The sequence below is a fragment of the Anabrus simplex genome, chromosome 3, assembly GCF_040414725.1.
Source record: "Anabrus simplex isolate iqAnaSimp1 chromosome 3, ASM4041472v1, whole genome shotgun sequence".
NCBI lineage: Eukaryota > Metazoa > Arthropoda > Insecta > Orthoptera > Tettigoniidae > Anabrus > Anabrus simplex.
This window is the reverse complement of record NC_090267.1, coordinates 136,479,255-136,501,094: the sequence shown is the minus strand read 5'-3', so window position 1 is coordinate 136,501,094 and position 21,840 is coordinate 136,479,255. Positions and strand designations below refer to the sequence as shown.

Here is a 21,840-nt window from a genome sequence, read left to right as displayed (position 1 = left end):
ACTTCTCTTGAAGGATGAGAATTTTGTTCACAAAACTGTTGATCCCCATTCTTTTGGTATGCCCACAAAACATCATTCTCTCGTGCTGACTGATATAACTTCAAACTTTTTGTAGAGCTCCTTGTTTGACCTTAGGTGGAATGTGAAACTATTTCTAGGAACGTTCTTTAGACCTAGAATTTTCCTTAAGTATTCCCTTTCTTTTTCTCTGTCTCCAAACTTCTCATTCTAGCTAAGGTTTCTGCTGTGTACAGTCAGTCTAGTTTGACAACTGTATGGTAATGTCTGTATTTGACCTGATAGGATAGGGATCTTGATTTGTATGTCTTAAAGCAAGAGCCTGAATGCCACCTCTACTTTCCTCTCCTCAGTGGCAACTTTCTCATCAACATCTGGCGTTACAATTTCAGCCATCTACTTCAATTTTTCAGTTTTGTAACAAGTCCGATATTGGGTGATAATAAAATTGTGTACTTTTTCAAAATGAGTACTGTGATGCTAACAAAAAATAACATGTTAAAATTACATAACAAATTTTTTAAAAACTTACCTATGGGACAAAGTCATCACTTTAACCTTTGACTGAGTGGGTGGATGGACGTCATACTGCATTTTGCGGATGATTTGAAACATTAATCCTGACCTGTATTTAAAAAAAAGTAAATACTGCATTAATCTTCACATAAGGTGTCACTTTTATTTTACTATTCTTACAGTACCAATTCATTACAATATCATAATTTCTTGTCATCATTCATCACCATTATCTAACTGGGATATTATGATAATCATAATGTGCAACAGCGATTGCTGAATGTAGAACAGCAAACTCCTGATTACCTGTGCTAATGCAGATATTAGGTGGTGGTGGTTGTTGTTGCTGTTGTGGTTTGAAACATCAGTCCATAGACTGGTTTGATGCAGCTCACAATCACACCCTATCCTGCGCTAATCTTTTAATTTCTACATAACTACTACATTCTACATCTACTCTAACCTGGTTGTCATATTCATACCTTGGTCTATCCCCAACATTTTTATGTCTACAATTCCCTCAAAAACCAACTGAAGATGCCATGAGTGTCTTAAGATGTGTCCTATCATCCTATATCTTCTTCTGGTCAAATTTAGTCAAATCATTCTCATCTCACCAATTCGATTCAGTATCACTTCATTCGTGATACGATCTATCCATCTCACCTTCAGCATTCTTCTGTAACACCACATTTCAAAAGCTTATATTTTCTTTCTGAGCTGGTTATCGTCCATATTTCACTTCCATAAAATGCTATGCTCCAGATGAAAGTCTTCACAAACCTGTTTCTAATTCCTGTATCAATGTTCGAAGTGAGCAAATTTATTTTCAGAAAGGCCTTCCTTGCTTGTGCTAGACTGCATTTTATGTCCACCTTGCATCTGCCATCATTGGTTATTTTACTACCCAAGTAACAATACTCATCTACTTCCTTTACAACTTCATTTCCTAATCTAATATTTCCTGCATCACTTGACCCTGTTGGACTGCACTCCATTACTTTTGTTTTGGATTTATGTATTTTCATCTTGTACTCATTCTCCAGGACTGTGTCCAACCATTCAGCAATTTCTCCAGATCTTCTGCAGACTCGGATAAAACATCATCATCAGCAAATCTCAGGTTTTGATTTCCCTTCCTCGGATTGTGATTCCTTTTCCAAATTCCTTTCTGATTTCTTTTACCACCTCTTCTATACAAACACTGAAAAGGAGGGGGGGGGGGGGGGGACAAACTACAGCTCAGCCTCACTCCTTTCTGGATTGTTGCTTTCTTTTTTTCATAGCCTTCAATTCTTATCAATGCATTACAGACTATGAACATTTTATCTGTATTGATGGTTGAAACATTAATATCAAAACAGTATTTATTATTCTCCTAAGTTAATACATTAGTATCATCTTATAAGATGTGTGTTAATTAGACATGTTTTAACTTCTATGAGTCATCTTCAGTAAAACACCTAGATACTAATGCATTGACCTAGGGGCATAATAAATACTGTTTTGGTATTCATGCAAGAGTCTTATCACCGCAGACTGATTTTTGTACAGATTGGGGATAATTCTTCTTTTCTTGGTATCTGATCCCGATCACCTTCAGAATCTCAAATAGCTTGGTCCAATCAACATTACTGAATGCCTTTTCTAGACCTACAAACACCATGTACGTGGACTGGTTTTTCTTAATTTGATCCTCCAAGATCACACGTAAAGTCAGAATCGCTTCACTTGTGCCTACATTTCCTCTGAAGCCAAAGTGATCTTCTCCCAACTCAGCTTCAGCTTGTATTTCCAGTCTTCTGTAAATAATACAAGTTAAAACTTTGCAAGCGTGAGATACTGAACTAATGGTGTGGTAGTTTTCACGCTTGTCAGCACCTGCATTCTGGGGAATAGGTATAAGAACGGCACTAATCTTGCATAATACATTTTTCGCACTAAGTAGAATAACTTTGCCATGCTGGTTTCTCTTAAGGCAGTCAGTTCTTTCGAGGGTATAACATCAATTCCATGTGCCTTGTTCCCATTTTATCAGCATCAACAGCCTCTTCTTGTTCCAGAATCATATCATCTATGCCTTTGCCATGATAGAACTGTTGGATATGTTCCTGCCATCTTTCTGCCTTGTCTTCTTTTCCCAGAAGTGGTTTTCCAACTGAGCTTGTAATATTCATACACCTAGTTTTCCTTTCTCCAAAGATTTCCTATATGTTGCATCTACCTTTCCTACAACCATAAAACCTTCAGCCATCCTTCCCTAGCTGTCCTGCACTTCCTATCTACCTCATTCTTTAATCACCTGTATTCTTATCTGCACTCCTAATTTTTTTGCATTCTTGTATTTTTGCCGTTCATCAATTAGGTTTAATATCTCCTGAGTTGTCCGCTGATTCTTACTTGGAGTTACCTTTTTTCCTAACTCATCATCAGCAGCCCTACTGATATCGTTCTTCACGACAGTCCAGTCGCATCTATTGTGTTTCTTTCAACCTTTTCATTTAGTCCTTGTGCAAAATGTTCCTTGAAACAATCCAACACACTTTTATCTTTCAACTTACCTAGATCCCATCTTCTTGCATTCCTTCCTTTCTTCAATTTCTTCAAATTCAGGTGGCATTTCATGACCACCAAGTTGTAGTCAGCGTCCTCGTCTACACCTGGGAAGGTCATGTATTCCAACACCTCATTTCTGAATCTCTGCCTAACCATAATGAAGTCTATTTTATACCTTCCTGAGTGTCTAGGTCTCATCCACATATACAGCCATCGGTTGTGGTGTTTGAACCAAGTATTAGCAAGGACTAAACTACGATCCATGCAAAATTCAACCAGTTGACTTCCTCTTTTATTCCACTGTCCCAGTCCGAATTCTCCTACAGCATTACCTTCTCTTCCTTTACCCACCACTGCAGTCCAGTCTCACATCACAATTAGATTCTCTCTCTTCAGATATTCTTTTGATTTCTTCATCATCTGCTGAACTAGTAGGTATATTGACCTGTACTCTTGTGGTGGGTATTGACTTGCTGTCCATTTTTACGACAATAATTCGTTCACTATGCTGGTCATAGTAGCTTACCTGCTGCCCTAGTTTCTTATTTGTATCATCCAGTAGGCTCCTAACAGCAGGACGTGGACAATTTGACTTAAGGCTGGCGAGGATGTAAGGCGTTTTCATTTTTCATTCCATTCCCTTTTTACTTTCTTTTGTCCTCAACCAACACTCATAGCACTTTTCGTTTGTTACAGATATATTCTTTACTACACCTTAACTTTTCTAGTCCGGCTTTATTACAAGATCACAAAAACGTCCACATAACATAAGCCAAGACTTTATATTTACATCTTCAAATACCAAAGGCTGCATTTTAATGACAACAAAAAATCCGGTTCACTTCAAGAAGAACTTACATCAATGCCGCATCATATGACCTTCAGAAGACATTTTCGACTGACATAAACTCATCATTTTAGCCTCAACATACAGTAGAAGTCCGTCATAGCGAGAATTCATAAAGGCGAAAAATTTTCTTGCTATAACGGATTGCCGTTATATCCGATTTTTCGTAAAAGTCAGGGAAAACCACATACACATTAAAATCGGTATGAAACGGCAACAAGTTTGTTCAAAACTTGCGTTTTCACAGATGATATCCATACTACGGCTTGCTCGCTTGTTATTTTTTGAAATCCGATACTACATGAAAGCGTATGTTTAATTTCATTCTGAAAAAATTATATTATCACTCCAGAGGCCTCTGTGGCAAACATTCCAGTTTTCTTCTTCAAACAGCATCACATAACCTAAGCATATATGTATTATAAAAACTTATTTCAAGCACACGTAGAGAAATGATAACCTCCTCGCTACAAAATTACATGGGAACAGCCTTTCTGAAATTTAACTAGACACAAGAAAATATAAACTATCCTCTGAATCATGCATATACTCTGCCACATCTTGAGGTGTGCCACATTCTTACTTCATTTCAGTACGGTATATAACATTAAAAATTAAGCGACTGTTTACTTCAGCCCTTATTTCTCACGAGTTAACAACTGCTATCAACCACGTTATTCATTAATGTATTATGAAAATATGTTCTCCTCTTTCATTTCCATTCTTCTTACGGAACAGCAGTTGACGGGTATTACTAATAGACTCCGACATCGCCTTTGAATGTCGACGAAAGAGCTCTCTAGTGGACATAGCAAGGAAACGATACCGAATATGATCGATCACATGCAATATAATCGCTAGGTGCATAAATGTCGGTTAACAGAAAAAATCATGCATGCTTAATCGCTTGTAATAACGGATGCGTTTGTGATAGGGATCTCGCTGCAACCGAATGATAATGCACAGTTTAATATAGGAATTTTGAAGGGATAGACGAAAACTGTCGTTATAACGGGGTTTTCGTTACATGCCACACTCGTTATAGCGGACTTCTACTGTAGTTTTAGCGTAACATTTTCTGTACGATACCTTTTGTTTTTAGTTTGAAATCTTATTCAAGTTGTAGGTGATGCTGTCCTATATTCTAGGATGAAAAATGTACTAATCAATGTAAATAAATTGAAGAAAGGGATGAGAAAAATGGTTACTTTCCAGTATCATGTTCCTGTGTATCTGTTAGAATGTAATATTAGGTTGGAGTATTAGGATATAAAAGTAACATAATACAAGTTGCAGGTCAACTTTTGGGAAGAACATTTACAATACCTGCTACTTCTTGCATCCCCTGACCGCACCTTAACAAGTATACACTTCAGATGCTGCCGGAATGAGAGATGAGGAAACAGTTCTTCTATCAGGCAAGACGTAAACAGAGTTTAATCCAGTACTCTTTTTCTTTTTTGTAGTTTTATGTCGTGCCGACACAGGCTGGTCTTATGGTGACTATGGGATGGGACAGGACAGGGCTAGGTCGGAAGCAACCGTGGACTCAACTGAGGAACAGTCTCAGCATTTACTTGATGTGTACATGGGAAACCGCCAAGAATCATCTCCATGGCTACCAACAGTGGGGATAGAATCCACTGTCTCCTGAATACAAGCTAACAGCTATGTGACCCGAACTGTGTTGACAACTCGCTCTGGAAATCCAGTATAAAAGTCTCCAAAATCTTTGTCTTCCGCCATAGGAAGAAGGTTGGGAAAATGCGGTAAGCAGTCCAGTGACCTTTTCTCTATGTCACTCCTTTTCCGTTGTACTGGTAAAAATGATGATAGCATCTCTTGCTGCACTCCCTCACTCGTTGCAGTCTATGATGAAGTTTCAGGAGGAACAGATACATGTGATGGCACTTGTGATGGCTTTTAGGACCTGATACTTGAGTACCATGTACATTAATGAGAACTACATAAACTGGCTGAATTTTTCAAATTATGTTATTATTACTTGGTACCTTCTTACAATGCATCTCTCAGAAACCATTTCCCTGTAACTGAGTTTTTGTTCATACCAATCGTATCGGGTCTTTAGCTCACAGTCCATAACATGGCATGATACAGGAGATGCATAGTGGGAAGACCACGCGTACCAGTTTCCAGGAACTACGCTTCTGTATGCATTACCACCTGAAAGCCTAATACATCTTGTGACAATAAAGTTCGGTGAATAGTCCTGTACTACCAACATAGATAAACAATGCACGACAGTGACATTACTGTCCTTCGAAATAGTCCCCTCCCTTAACTACGCACTGCTGAGATCGGCGATACATGTCCTGGAAACTTTGCAAGAAGGCTTCCTTTGGGATGATGTTCAAAAGTCTTGTCACATTTCGTTGGATGTCAGGAATATCGTCAAATCGCTATCCTCTTCCGTAACTTCTGGGTAACGATTTCTCGCACGGTTCATCTGCAGTTCATCCTCTATCATGCGTACAGTTAATCACCGATCGTTCATGATTAATGTCCTCACCTTCTCAATGTTTTCATCACTGACGGCAGTCGCCAGTCTTCCGCTACGGGGGTTGTCAGAAACACTTAACCGGCCTCCTCGAAAATGGGCGAACCACTCGTACACACACTTCAAGGACAGTGCTTGATCTTCATAAACACATACCAGCATCGCATGCGTTTCTTTCGGTGTCTTTCCAAGCTTAAAACAAAACTGTACATTGATCTTTTGGTCGTTTATGTTCCTGTTTGCAGCTCAGAACCAACACTGGCGACATGCAATGCTGCACCTGCGTAGCAGCAGGTTTTGACTACCTGCTCCCAACGTTGTCAAACAGGTCTTACATGGCACACACACAATGCTCAACTGAACAACGTTGGGAGCAGGTGGTCAAAACGTGCTACTACACAGGTGCAGCGTTGTGTGTCGCCAGTGTTGCTGGATCGATCGTTCTGACTTCATTCACAGAACTTTGTCACAGGTTGTATAAAGCACTTCAAATAACTAAAGAATATCTGTAACCAGTCAGCAAGTAACAGGGTAGGAATACCAGTACTGCCTCTAAACTGTTACAAAATTATCACTCGCGCCTGCGCTAGAAGTGATCGCTTAAAGCGAGCTGCTATGTTTCCTAATATCCGTTAGCCTATCAGAAACTTCTACTCATCCCTTTGTTTTGCTCAGACAGTTAGACAGTTACATTTGTATTAAGGTCTCCAGTGGATACTACTTCTGGAACAGCTTACTCTGATGGAATAAGGTACATTATCAGGTTATGATATGTAACTCCTATCTCTATTGTACACGTGGGAACTTAGTGACTTTCTTAAAAGCCTATTAAGTGACAATACGGAGATAACATAAAGTTTATATTATGTAATGACTTGAAATATCTTAATTTTGTATGTTTTGTTTTTAAGTTTATCTATTGTTATTTGGAGCTCATTAATATCATCCTTAATTTCCATAATCGATTTAATCTTGGTCTTGCTATTTCATAATTTTTCAGCTATTCTTTTGCTAATTCTGGTGTCAGGCGTTCTGATAAGATGTCCGAAATATGATATACGATTTTTCCTAATCATGCTCAGAACCGGTTCAGTTTCCTTATAAACTGTTCCACATTTAGTGAATATACATGTATTTTTTCTTTTGTCTTGCTGCACTGTCCTCTTAGTAACAATTACCACAACATACCTTTCTTTGAAGATGTCTTGCTGAGCCATTTCCTCATTCGTCAAAGGATTTAGAAACTGCTGGACCATATTCATTGGTTTCAGGAGAGCATCTTGATGGAGAATCTATTGAATAAAGAAATTAAATTTTAAATTTGATAGTTTATTTTAATTCACATCATATTAGAAATTATATAAATGACTACTCTTAAGGCAGCCATTATTTTCAAACAAAGAATGAAGAGTCACATTTTCAGGTCTTACAACACCACATTGTATTGTTTAAACCAAAAATAACTAATGAAAATAAATTAGCTCAAATGATTAATAATATTTTGTGTAACATGACTAGCTGGAAATCCAGGTATTCCTGAAAAATAGCCTCTGTTTCTCTAAATCTTTTATCCTAAAAGGTGAAAAGAAACAAAAACAAATTGGGAATTAGATGAGTGATTTTATTTACCAACTTCAAACTTTATACAGAATATGAACAACATTATCAAGTTACATGCTTGATATGCACCATTTTAAAGGCATATTCCTTGCTGTGTTCTAAAAGTAAAGCAAAGTTGTTTCCATCAAGCCTATGGAGGTTCATGCAGGAGAGGAAGATACAGCTTTCCACTCTCCACGATCTCAGCACTAAGAGTGATAGAACAGTTAGGTCTAAGCTTGGCCACCTTTACCCCCAGGAATAACCTGGCATGAATTTTTAGTGTAGACAAAGTGAAATTCAGGGTCATGCACCTCTCCAGAAATGGAAATCTCACTTCTAAATTTTTTGACATCCTAATGGAGAATTGTGCTTTTGTCCCTCCAGGTGAACTGCCAATGCTTTTACTGCCATGTCTAGGCAAGCTCCTTAATTTAACCCAAAGATCTTACTAAAAATTCTAGTAGTTTATGACAGGGGTACTCAACATATGGCTTGTGAAGGCATTTTATGTAGTTGCCTTGCAGTTTTGATAATAGGCTTAATTCAGGTTATGATTTTCATACTGACCCAAAAACCTAGTGAACAAGAATATTTCAATTTACAGAGAAAGGAGATAAATCTATAACAAAAATCTCTGAATTATCCGTAGTTTACTTCATGACGTATAGCTTCCATACTTTTACTGTGCTGCAAGAAATGTCTAAGATGCATTTTCCCATTTTTAAAAACAGTTAAAAATTACAGTTTCCCAAACCAGGCAAGTTGGCTGTGCGGTTAGGGGCACGCAGCTGTGAGCTTGCATCCAGGAGATAGTGGGTTTGAACCCCATTGTCAGCAGCCCTGAAGATGGCTTTCCATGGATTCCCATTTTCACACCAGGCAAATGCTGGGGCTGAATCTTTAAGTCCACGGTCGCTTCGTTCCCACTTCTAGCCCTTTCCTATTCCATCGTCGCTGTTACACCCATTTGTCGGTGTGACGTAAAAATAAAAGTTCCCAATTCATTTCCTGGAAGCTGCAGTGCTTGCTTGGACAGAGAAAGTTTGGCTGCATTCCAAGGGCGATTAAATCCAGCTAACTAAGTACATCCACAGGAAATGGCAAGTCTAGATCTGCAAAGTATTTTGGGAGGCTCATACTGGTTTATCCCACAGCGCTGACCTCTATACGTGGTATAGACCCTCTTTTCTTCCGTAGCCGCCTACCTCTATACGTGGTATAGACCCATACATTGTTTCGTATTTACGGCTATAGCACAAAGAGCTCTGGAGTTATGGATATGCAAATTGTTTTGTTTCCAAGAAGACATTATCGGGTTTATCAATGTTGTAGAGTAAGAATTGAAGATCGTTAAATTGTAGTTGTTTTTGCAAGGATAAATATTTGTCAAGTAAGTTTGAGCACTAATCTCTGTTTGTTTTTTTGTTTTTTTTAAAAGTCTGTTTGCTTCAATCTTTCCCACAGAATAAAATGAAGACATTATGATCAGAGAAATTTGTGTTTACACGTGATGTTCTTTTCTCTATTTGTGCATTGAGAGTGTGGTTTATTTATTATATTTGTCTTTATTTATCGCCTTGCAATATTTTCGTATGTAGGCATCAGTTAGTGCTGCTTTCTGTCATACAGTACGAGAACCAGTTGTGTATGGTATACATCTCGTTTGAAAGATGATGTCTCGACCTTTCATCTGAAATATGTATCGAGCTGGTTTGTTTCATCATAAATTTTATTCCCCTCATTCAGTTTTGTCCTGCTGCTTTCAGTTTCACTGCAGCTTCATTAGTCCGTGTGACACGCCGCACTCAATGGCTAACTCCGGCCGTGGTTTAACTAACAGTAACATGCTTGAAATCTTGTATAATTCAGATGAAAGTTTAGTTGGAAGTAGTAGTGACAGTATGAGCAACAGTGATAATTAAATAGATGATGTGGTAAATGATGAGGAAGAATCGGCACTTGGAAATTTCCTGTGGGAGGGAGGCTATGGATAATTATACAGGTCAAAGGGAAGTTTTCAACAGTGAATTCAGATTCCTGAATTCTCTAATAATATTCAGACAAGTCACAGGGACAAACATTGAACAGTTATCTTCTTGGGTTCAGCTGGTGGAAGGTTTGTTTACAAAATATGCTCACTCGGGCGGGGAACGAAATATTCAAGGCCGGCATGCATCAGATAATACAGTTCCAAGATTGCAGGAAAGACATTTTATCAGGAAATTAAGACCCAAGAGACATTGTATCGTGTGTTCAAAACACAGCAAAAACAAGACGTCGGGGTACTGCTGCCAGGAGTGTGACGTGGGTCTCGAACCCTATCACACAAAACTACAGTAAATTACTAAGGTAATGTGAAACAATTATCTATCTGCATGTACATAGTTGTATCATAAAATTTCGTGAATATTGGGCTACTCATACTTGTAGTAATGCTTTAAGTGAATCAATGTATTTCAGTCGCGCGTAGTTGAAATCTCATCTGGCCACAGGGTAGGAAGCTCTTTAAATGGCTGCGACGCTGAGGGGTTAATGTGAACTAACGCTCTTTCTAAGTATTGATATTTAAAGGCATTTTCATATTTTGTTTGAGAAAATATACTAACGCTCTTTCTAAGTACTGATATTTAAAGGCATTTTAATATTTTATTTGAGAATATGTTGCTTTCCAAATGTAGAAAAAGGGATTGATGATTGTTTTTGTATTGAGAACTGAGAAAACATGATAAGTCTGACAAGTAGAGAAAATATTTCAGTTTATAAAGAATACATCATCAGGCGTCATCATGATTCTAAGCACAAAAGTATACAGTGCGTTTCTCTCATCACTTGGCTGGCAGGCACGCCCAGCTTAACTGTCTTTCGTTGACTCATCACTTCCCATTATATAGCACAGCGACAGCACAGAAATGTCCGCACTTTGCAGTTCAGGTCCGTGCTTAGAACGTGTATCAAGTGTTGATCTGTCGCTCCAACTGTTCTCGAGTTGTGAAGTGTTACTTCGGGGTATAATTCTCATAATGCTTCCATATGTGTACACCGTAGAGGAAAGGGTATTCATGTACAGTAATTATTTGAAAACAGATTTCTGCAGGGAAGTTTTAAGCAATTTGTAAGACAATTTCTAGGTGTACGCCCTCCACATACAGAGACTGTGTGGAAAGTCAAACAAACTGAGAGGAATTGGTTTTTTAATTGATAACAAACGAAGTGTTAAAAACTGCATACTTAATGAGTAAAAAGTAAAATGAAATCACAGAAAAATTAGAACATATGCCTAAAAAGTCCCTAAGACGACTTGGACAAGAAGCTGGACAATGAAAATGTTAAAACTGAAACCATACAAGAAATAGCCTCAATTACGGAAGACGTGTATGAATCAGAGTTTCCTGAAAAGGCTGGTAAATTCTTCCAAGGATTATCTTTTGATTGTAAACCATCTTGGGGTCTGAATTCAGATATCTTATGCATAATATATCATGGATCGTTTGAGCCAATGATATTATATTGTGCTTCAGCATATCAAAATGTCCTGGAGAAGAAATGGGCTCAATGTAAATTTGCACAAATTCAGAGATGATTTATACTCAGAATATTGTTATAGAACAATATCCACAGATGCTGCTCTTATTATAGCTGGTATAGAACCTTTGCATCTGAAAGCCATAGCCAAAGCTGAATTGAAACATTAAGAAAGGAAGACAATGCAATAAGGTAATACAAGAATATGATATTGAGCAAAAGTAAATATCCTTGAATGTGGTCATCCAGCATATCATTATGATTATGTTATCACTGAATGTTTTCTCTCACATGAGGTACAAGTTTACACAGATGGCTCAAGAACACCCAAAGAGGATTCTACTAATCTAGAAGGAAGTGCCTTTGTTGTGTACAAAGATGAAGCAGAAATATATTTTAAGACTATAAAACTTTCCTCCCAGTGTTCCATTTTTCAAGCATAACTTCTTGCTATAAAATATGCAGTTCAGTGGATAAAAGAAAGAAAGAAAGTTTAGTGCATGTATACATAGTGACTCGCGAGAAGCTCTGAAATCTATAAGTAACAAATATAATTTTAATTCTTTGGCATGTAGCACCAGAACAGATCTCTCACAGTATGGAAGACATATCTGTTTTAAGTGGGTTAAAGGGTATGAAGGTCTATTAGGTAATGAAAGAGCAGATGCACTTGCTAAACTTGCAGCATTTAGCAACAATGAAACTGTATACAAAAGAGCCCCTATATCAAAAGTGAAACATGAATTATATAAATTCACAATCAGGGAATGGTCAAAGCTGTGGAACTCAAGTAATAAGGGTGAAGTTACAAGAACAAGCTTTTTCCCACGGTACAGGACCGTTTGGACTGCAGTTTATTGAAATCAAACTTCACCTGCACTCAGTTTCTTTCGGGTCACGGAAAATTTAAATTTTATTTACATAAATTCAAAATTATTAGTAATAACAGTTGTGTTTGTGGAGATGAAGAAACTGCAACTCATCTTATTTTTGACTGTCCATTCTTCAGCAAAGCTAGATATATTTTGGAACAACACTTAAATTTTTATTGGCAGATACAAAGTGAAGAAGAAATACGGGATTGGTTGGAAATTAATTACAAAAATTAGGGATTGGCTAGATTCAAAACTGGCGGAAAGAAAAATAAATGAGCATCAATCAGTTACAAAAACCTAGAAATACAAAACTTCCTTAAATCGTAAGTTCTTTCACTTCGCACCAGGGTGCATGATCATAGTTTTTTGTAGTGTCACAAGATCTGTTGTTTGAAAGAAGTTTATGTAGTTTATTTTAGAAAAAATTTAAGGATAGTTTTACTTTTCTCCCAGTTTAATTAATTGTGTGTGTAATCTCTCACTTCAAAAATTTTGTACTATATGCTCGTAATATTTAAGGTAACTAGTTATAACCTACAGCCCTAATATGCTAGACAAAGTAGGGCTTTTTTTCATGGATAATAAATAAATAATAAATAAATGCAACATTTAAATATTTTCAATAATGTATTACAAGGGACAGGCAGGCTTCTAAATGAAATGCATAGTTATGTGTTGGTTTTCCAAAACAAACTGGAATTATTTCAGCAGCATTTAGAGGGGCAAGTTTCCACACTTTTAATGTTGTATTGAACTTGAAGAAGCAAACTCAAAAATGCCCAGTACCGTATGATCAGTTTATAAAGTTGACTGATTAATTGAAGAATGAGTTTTGAAAAAAAAAAAATTAACTTGAAGACTTTTCTGTGATGCATGGAAAATTTCTTTGTTTGAAATTCATTTGCAGTTCGCTTCAGTGATGCACCTGTGCAACTACAGCTGGAATTAATTGAACTTGAGTGGTGTTCCCAATTAAAGGACAAGTTCATGGAGGGAAATATTAATAATGAAAAGCTTCCAGCGAGGAAATACTTGTGTGCATTAGTGAGTACCTAAATTAGAAGAAATAGAATAAAACTAAATGATAGTACTAAAAGACTGATCGAAGAAAGAGAACGTCTGAAACCACAAGCCAAAGAAAATGAACGCACAAAGCTGGAATATACAAAAATCAATAAACAAACGAAGGAAATCCGAAAAGACATCAGAGACCACAACACGGAAGTAGTCAAAGAAATCACGGAAAATACAAAATCAATGAAGAAGATTCGAAAGGAATTAACTCCGGACAAACATTGGATACTGGGAGTGAAAGACAGTAATGGTAAAAGACAAGCCAAGAGAGAACAGATAGTGACACAAGCGACAGAATTCTACAGGAAATTATATACAAGTAATTCCCAAAATGGCACACAGTGTCATAAGATGCCAAAAGAGGACATTGAGGAAGAAATACCACCCATTCTTCCCAGTGAAGTAAGAGCAACCATAAGGGAAGCAAAGAATGCAAAATCCCCAGGGGAAGATGGAATCTATAATGAATTCCTGAAATGGGGTGAAGAAGACATAACCCCATTCATCACTAAGCTATTTAACAAGATACTCGAATCAGAAGACATACCAAGGGAGTGGAAACAAAGCATCATCATACTTCTGCACAAAAAAGGAGCCAAAGACGATATAAATAACTACAGACCTATCAACCTAATTTACAAACTCTTCATGAAGATCCTAACTAAGAGATTGGCGAAGACACTAGATGAACAACAACCAGTGACACAAGCAGGATTTAGAACAAATTACAGTACATCAGACCACCTACAATCAGTGAATCAACTGATCGAGAAAACACAAGAATTCAATCTGGATGTCTATATAGCATTTGTGGACTACAATAAAGCATTCGACTTCGTGGAACGGGAATACGTTTTAGAAGCACTGAGCAAACAAGGGATCCAGAACAAATACATCAGACTCCTGGATAAACTCTACGAAGGCAGCGAGGCCAGAATAAAAACAGAAAGAGAAGGAAAGAACATCAAGATAGAAAGAGGAGTTAAGCAAGGGGACCCTCTCTCACCAAAATTATTCACGTGCTTACTGGAGAATCAGTTCAGAAAACTAGATTGGGAAAACAAATACGGCATCAAAATAGATGGAGCAAGACTAACGCACTTACGATTTGCAGACGACATCGTATTGGTGGCAGAGTCAGCAACGGAGCTAGAACAAATGATAATAGAATTAGACAACATCAGCAAAGAAGCGGGCTTGACAGCGAATCCAAGAAAAACAAAATTGATGATTAATGCACTGGAAACTCCAGTTAGCGTAAACGGAGAAATACTGGAATACGTAGAGGAATGTGTATACATTGGCCAGAACATATCATTCTCAAACTGTTCAGAAAAAGAGGTCAAACGGCGAATAGGACAAGCATGGAAGAGGTTCTGGTCTCTAAAGTTCATACTGACAGACACGACTCAGAAACTCACCCTTAAAGCTGAAGTCCTAGAAAAATGTGTGATACCAGTCCTACTATATGGATGCCAAACCTGGGCACTAACACTAAAACAAAGGAAAATGATCCAGATATGCCAGCACAAAATGGAAAGAAAAATACTCCAGGTCTCACTGAGAGACAGAATACGGAACGAAGGTATACGAAGGAGAACCGGCATGAAAGACGCTCTGATGACAGCCAATCAGCTAAAGTGGAAACGGGGAGGACACGTAGCGAGACTGGAGCAAAATTGATGGACCTACAAAATGACAATGTGGGATCCCAGACAAGGAAGACGGAATGTGGGGAGGCAAAGAATTAGATGGGCAGACTGGTTTGCGAGATGGGGAGGAAAACAATGGACAAGAACAGCAAAGATAAGGCAAGAGTGGAAAGAGCTGGGAAAAATTGTGTGCGGAGATCAATGACCTTACGGGATACACCTTTGCTCAGCCCTGTGATAACATAGGTCGATCAAGACACATATTACAGATATTGTGCAGCAGTGAAATATGCAACAGTGCACTTCCACAAAGAGACCTGAAGGTCACCTCTCTGATCACTACGGCATAATACAGTAAAATTGATAAAAAGAGGATTTTATGAAGTGGTGAATATAAAATTATCATCCTCGCGTACACTGCGGAAAGAAGCCGGGCAAGTGTAAAATATGTTGAAGTACGCTCTCAGGACAGAGGCGAAGAATACAACATACAATTGTACGCTTCGACGAAGAGGATACCGTGATGGTCATCTTCTGTGCACTCGGGAGAATAGCAAGACGAATGTCAAACAGACGTTTGCATGAAGTAGTGATATGATAACTCATCACGTAACACATAGTGGAAGGAGGATATGCACTTGCAATGTATGTAAAGAGAATTTCAACGGAGGATAAGGTCAAGAAATTACAAGAAACTTCTACAACATTCGGAGAAGAAGTTATGCAAGAACAAAGAGTGTAAGTTTACGCTTTCACCTAGAAGCAACCTGAACCCTCCCTGGGATAAAAGTGTACACGTGTCATTAATGCAACAGTGCGTTTTCGCGAATTGTTGTTCCAGAAAAACACCATTGCATTCACTCGGGGGTGAGACTTCACAAGTGTACAACATGCGGTAATACGTTATCATGAAAAACTACAGATTAACCAATATAATAATGCTCTTCAGACCTGCTCACCTGATGAGCTAAACTGAGCACTGTCCCTGCATTGCAGGAGGCCATAGCCCTTAGGGGATTCATACGGCTAATTTATTTATTTATTTAAATTTGAAGTCAAGTTGAAATATTTAAGAATACACTCAAATATTCTATTTAAGGATCTGCCTGAGATGATGTCCCCTAGGGGATGAAACATGTACTAATTTACGATAACAACATGTATTGAACAGGCAGATCCTTAAGAGAATATTTGAGTGTATTCTTAAATATTTTCAACTTGATTTCAAGTCAATACGGATGTTATAATGGAGCTGTTAAAGCTCGTTACCTGCAATACCTAAATTTGTGAACAAACATTTTCAAGAATGAAGAATAAAATCAAAATTACGTTCCTGCATCATGATGAATACCTTCATTCCATAACGAGCCTGGTTGTATCAAATCTATCTCCAGATATTTCAATATTGTCACTTCAAGTGAATGCCCAGACGTCTTACTAATTGGTAAGTTTATCCAAAGTCACTGAGTAGTGTTTACTTTTCTCAGTTTGTTTTACTTTAAGTGTCAGGTTATTGCTCGTATTGTCGAATATGACTTTGTGGTCTAAATACTCAGGCTTAAAGAAACACCCCAATGTTTTCATATGGAAAGCCGAGGGTTTTAGTGTTGAAAAAGGGAAGGGTCAGGAAGGCAGAGATGTAAACCGGGAGGAGACGGGAAAAATGGCATGCACTAGCTCAGGGACGCACTCCAGGCTTCTCAACTAATGAGCTCCTATAGACAGCCAGGTAAATTCGATGGACAGGAAGAGAGAGAGTGTGGAGGTGAAAGTGGATAAATGTAGTCCCCTGTTCGTTAACCCCTGACGCCGACCTTCATAAGTCATACAGATATCCTTTTCTTCACATGCTGCTGCCCTCCATGTGTGGTATAAGACCTTTGTAGGCCTAAATTCATTTTGAAGTTGTCAAGATGAAATGGTATATCTTCATTGTATGCATGAATTGGTCAAAATCAGTGTTTCTTTTTTCTTTCTGAAAAGTTTGAAATAGTCTGACCTCTTTCCGCTTGAGAGCATATAAACTTAAATTTCTGCTGCATTCTAGTGGATGTATGTGTCATTATATTAGTTTCCTTACGGAGATTGAGAGTATAAATCACCATTGTTTCACTGATATGCATGTTGACATCATCTGATAAGGATTCCTGTAATTCTTTCACTGCCTTGCAACCTCGTACTTGACTCACTGTCACTTTGAAATACGATATTGCATGGTGCAGAAGCATAGCACGGTGCAGTTTGAAAGAAAGAGAAGTAATTAAGTTTTAATAAATCAGACAATAACAGCACTACACCAGACTGAACTCAGCGAAATGACAGTAGAGGCATAACACAAGCGAATGGTGTGTGCAACCAAGTAACGGACAACAAAACACGCCAACATGCCAAACTGATCATCCCATAAACCTGGGAGTTGTGCTAAATGAATCTTCGAACTATCGTTCTCGGTTCTCCTACTCAAAGTTTCCGAGGCAACGATTTTCCTAGTTTTCATTGCATTTTGAAACCACCTATGCAAATACAAGAACATCACCTTCATTCCATATAAATTGTGGAAGGTCTCTTCTCTATTAGTAGAGTAAATATATAGTCAATGAATGTAAAGTACATTATTTTGAGTTTCTACTGCAAATGTTTGAAAATAATCTGAGCTAAACTGTTGTAACAGTGAATTTTTAACGAGATCGCTGCATTTCCTCAGTATTCACACCTGAAGCGTTTCTATCTGCTGGGTAAAGCGGCACTCAAATATTCCCTGTCACTGAGAGGTTCAGAAATCTACCATCCGGCCCACCCCCAAATTAAGTTGAACAACACGTGGTTATGAGACACCAGGTGTATGCATAAGTTTTGCAGGTTTCTGTGGTAAAGAAAACACGTAATCTTCAAGGGAAAATCATTTTTTGCTTATTCAAAATATTGGCCATCAGCTTCTAGACACTGCAGCCATCTTTCAGGTAAGTTATGAATACCATGCCAGAAAAACTGCTCGTCTTTTGTGGCAAGCCATTCGTCGAGCCATGTTTCCAACTTCCTCGAAATTGCTGAAGTGCTGCTCTGCGAGCGTGTGACCCATTGATGTGAAGAGGTGATAGTCAGATGGTGCCAGGTTGGAGAGTACGGTGGGTGCAGAAGGATGACCCATCCAAGCAATTTAAAGATGTCTTTTACTGGTTTTGCTATGCAAGATGGCGCATTATCATGTAACAAGATCAGTGTGCCATATCTTCTGGTCCATTCTTTTGACCAATGCATGATTTAAATTAATCATTTATTGGCGATAGTGATGTGCATTAACAGGTTTCGCTGGGCTTCAAGCATTCATAATATACAATACCGCTCTGGTCTCACCAGACACAAAGCAGGGTCTTCTTGCTGAAGCAATTTGGCCTTGGTGTTGAAAGTGTGACATGAAAATGGGAACTAATATTTATTTGGCATAATGGAATTACTACTTGAAAACACCTATGAATATTTATTTATGTCTCTGGCATGTGTACTTGTGAAACGAGACGTTATCTATCGTTCATTGTTGGAAACTGTCATCTAGTTGTGGAATTTTCCATGCACACTTAATTCAAAATATTTTTCCTATTGTTACGTATTTGGTGAATTAATCTGATTCGTTCGGGTTTGATCGACTGCCGTGCAGGCAGGCGCAGTGTGCGACTTTGAATGCTGGGTACTGTGAGCTTCCGGTTTCTCTGCGGAAAGTGAGGCAGTCGGCCTGTTGCGTTGAAGCTCTCAACATGGCTGTGTTAAGGAGAACCTTTAAAGAGACATCTTTGCGTTACGGGAGCGGCTTTGTAATGGAGCCTGACTCCAGGGGATAATTTACTGAACATTAGGGCTATGCCCTTTACTTTTTAAATATTTCTCAGTGTGCGCCAGCCTTAATTTCTTTTTTTATTGGTGTAAGAAGAAAACATGGTGTGTATATTTACCGTTAACTAGATGGGAAGTGCAAAATGTGTTGTAAGTTGGATATCTTAACTTTACTCAAGTAAGTACTGAAAAGCATACATGTTTCTAGTGATCTCGTACAGCCAAGGAGCACATCTTCGAAACGTCTGTTTGGTAATAAAAAACTGTAAACGTCTGGTAACAAAATTTACTGTAACGGATAGGATTTAAATTTGTAAAAGTATGTAACAAAGTTTTACGGGAACTTGGAATCACTAGGTATGCGTGTATGAGGCTGTAGTTCGAGGGTGTTGTTTAAACTTACTGTGTTGTGGTTCTTATCTTGTTTGCCTACCCGTTTTTAGTGATGTTTTTATTATTATTATTATCTCCGTCGTGACTATTATTATTATTATTATTATTATTATTATTATTATTATTATTATTTTTCTATGTGTATTTTCCTCTCTAATTTTTCTTCATTGTTTGGATTTGCCTTCCAACTGTGTTGCTTTTGCGTTTGCTGGCTGACCATTTGTATGAGATCGTTATTTGCATTGTCGGGACGTTAATTAAATGACACCTCATGTATGCATCTTAGCGTTATCCAAAGCCCCCTCCATTCTAAATTATCTAAGCTGTTGGCGTACTGTTTAAAAATAGGTAAATGTAATTTCGTGCTCTAACCCATGGGAGTAATAAATAAAATTATTATTATGATTTTCAGTAAGGTCGAGTCTGTGAAAAATTGAAATTTGCTGGTCGACATTTAATTTAATGTATGCCATTCTCTTAACGTTTACTTGTCACATACTACCCATTGTTTGAGTTCCTTGCCTTTGTGGATTATTACGTAATGTCATCCCTTTCTTATCTTATCTGATGGACTCGATGATAAATTTTGGTGGCTTTGATGATTATTATGGGATGATGGCTTGGCGTTGGTAAATGTCACTCCTGTTGTGTGCTTCCGTGTTCTGTTATTAAGTGGGAACGTATATTGTATCTTTTCCATTGATATTTTTATTCTGTTGGGATAGTTTTCCTCCTTTGTTTATTATAATTTATTCTGGTTTCGTTATTTATGTACATTTTATTCGCGGTTGGAGCCACTGATTTATTAGCCTATTGTAGTGTGTTTTTGTGTGTGCTTTTTGCGTATGTCCTCTTATTTGTTAGTAGTGTAGCAAATTTCAATTTTAAACAGTATTTATATCGCGGGCCCGCATACTGATAATACTCTGACTATTTTATACACCGACTGACAGAGCAAATGCAACACCAAGAAGGAGTGGTTCGAAAGGGATGAAAGTTGGGGAAAAAACAGAGACGGCACGGACGAATAATTGATGTTTATTTCAAACCGATATGCATGTTACACAATGCGCACGGCATCGACTCAGTAGGATGTAGGACCACCGCGAGCGGCGATGCACGCAGAAACACGTCGAGGTACAGAGTCAATAAGAGTGCGGATGGTGTCCTGAGGGATGGTTCTCCATTCTCTGTCAACCATTTGCCACAGTTGGTCGTCCGTACGAGGCTGGGGCAGAGTTTGCAAACGGCGTCCAATGAGATCCCACACGTGTTCGATTGGTGAGAGATCCGGAGAGTACGCTGGCCACGGAAGCATCTGTACACCTCGTAGAGCCTGTTGGGAGATGCGAGCAGTGTGTGGGCGGGCATTATCCTGCTGAAACAGAGCATTGGGCAGCCCCTGAAGGTACGGGAGTGCCACCGGGCGCAGCACATGCTGCACGTAGCGGTGGGCATTTAACGTGCCTTGAATACGCACTAGAGGTGACGTGGAATCATACGCAATAGCGCCCCAAACCATGATGCCGCGTTGTCTAGTGGTAGGGCCCTCCACAGTTACTGCCGGATTTGACCTTTCTCCACGCCGACGCCACACTCGTCTGCGGTGACTATCACTGACAGAACAGAAGCGTGACTCATCGGAGAACACGACGTTCCGCCATTCCCTCATCCAAGTCGCTCTAGCCCGGCACCATGCCAGGCGTGCACGTCTATGCTGTGGAGTCAATGGTAGTCTTCTGAGCGGACGCCGGGAGTGCAGGCCTCCTTCAACCAATCGACGGGAAATTGTTCTGGTCGATATTGGAACAGCCAGGGTGTCTTGCACATGCTGAAGAATGGCGGTTGACGTGGCGTGCGGGGCTGCCACCGCTTGGCGGCGGATGCGCCGATCCTCGCGTGCTGACGTCACTCGGGCTGCGCCTGGACCCCTCGCACGTGCCACATGTCCCTGCGCCAACCATCTTCGCCACAGGCGCTGCACCGTGGACACATCCCTATGGGTATCGGCTGCGATTTGACGAAGCGACCAACCTGCCCTTCTCAGCCCGATCACCATACCCCTCGTAAAGTCGTCTGTCTGCTGGAAATGCCTCCGTTGATGGCGGCCTGGCATTCTTAGCTATACACGTGTCCTGTGGCACACGACAACACGTTCTAGAATGACTGTCGGCTGAGAAATCACGGTACGAAGTGGGCCATTCGCCAACGCCGTGTCCCATTTATCGTTCGCTACGTGCGCAGCACAGCGGCGCATTTCACATCATGTGCATACCTCAGTGATGTCAGTCTACCCTGCAATTGGCATAAAGTTCTGACCACTCCTTCTTGGTGTTGCATTTGCTCTGTCAGTCAGTGTATTTACCGATGCTACCATGGTGTGGGGAACAGATCCTAATGAGCAGGGCCTGGATTTTTATGTAATACCAAAATGTGAAG

The 21,840-nt window shown here is 39.0% G+C and overlaps 1 protein-coding gene across 1 annotated transcript in view; it reads right to left on the bottom strand.

Annotated features, from left to right (window-relative positions):
- Window positions 1–21,840, bottom strand: part of MED24 (mediator complex subunit 24) — a 359,234-nt gene that overhangs the window by 92,177 nt on the left and 245,217 nt on the right. The window contains exons 14-15 of the mRNA XM_067142734.2: window positions 7,644–7,747; window positions 551–643 (exon numbers count right to left, since the gene is read on the bottom strand). Coding sequence (XP_066998835.1) covers window positions 551–643; window positions 7,644–7,747 — 197 coding nt within the window. The remainder of the gene's footprint in view (window positions 1–550; window positions 644–7,643; window positions 7,748–21,840) is intronic.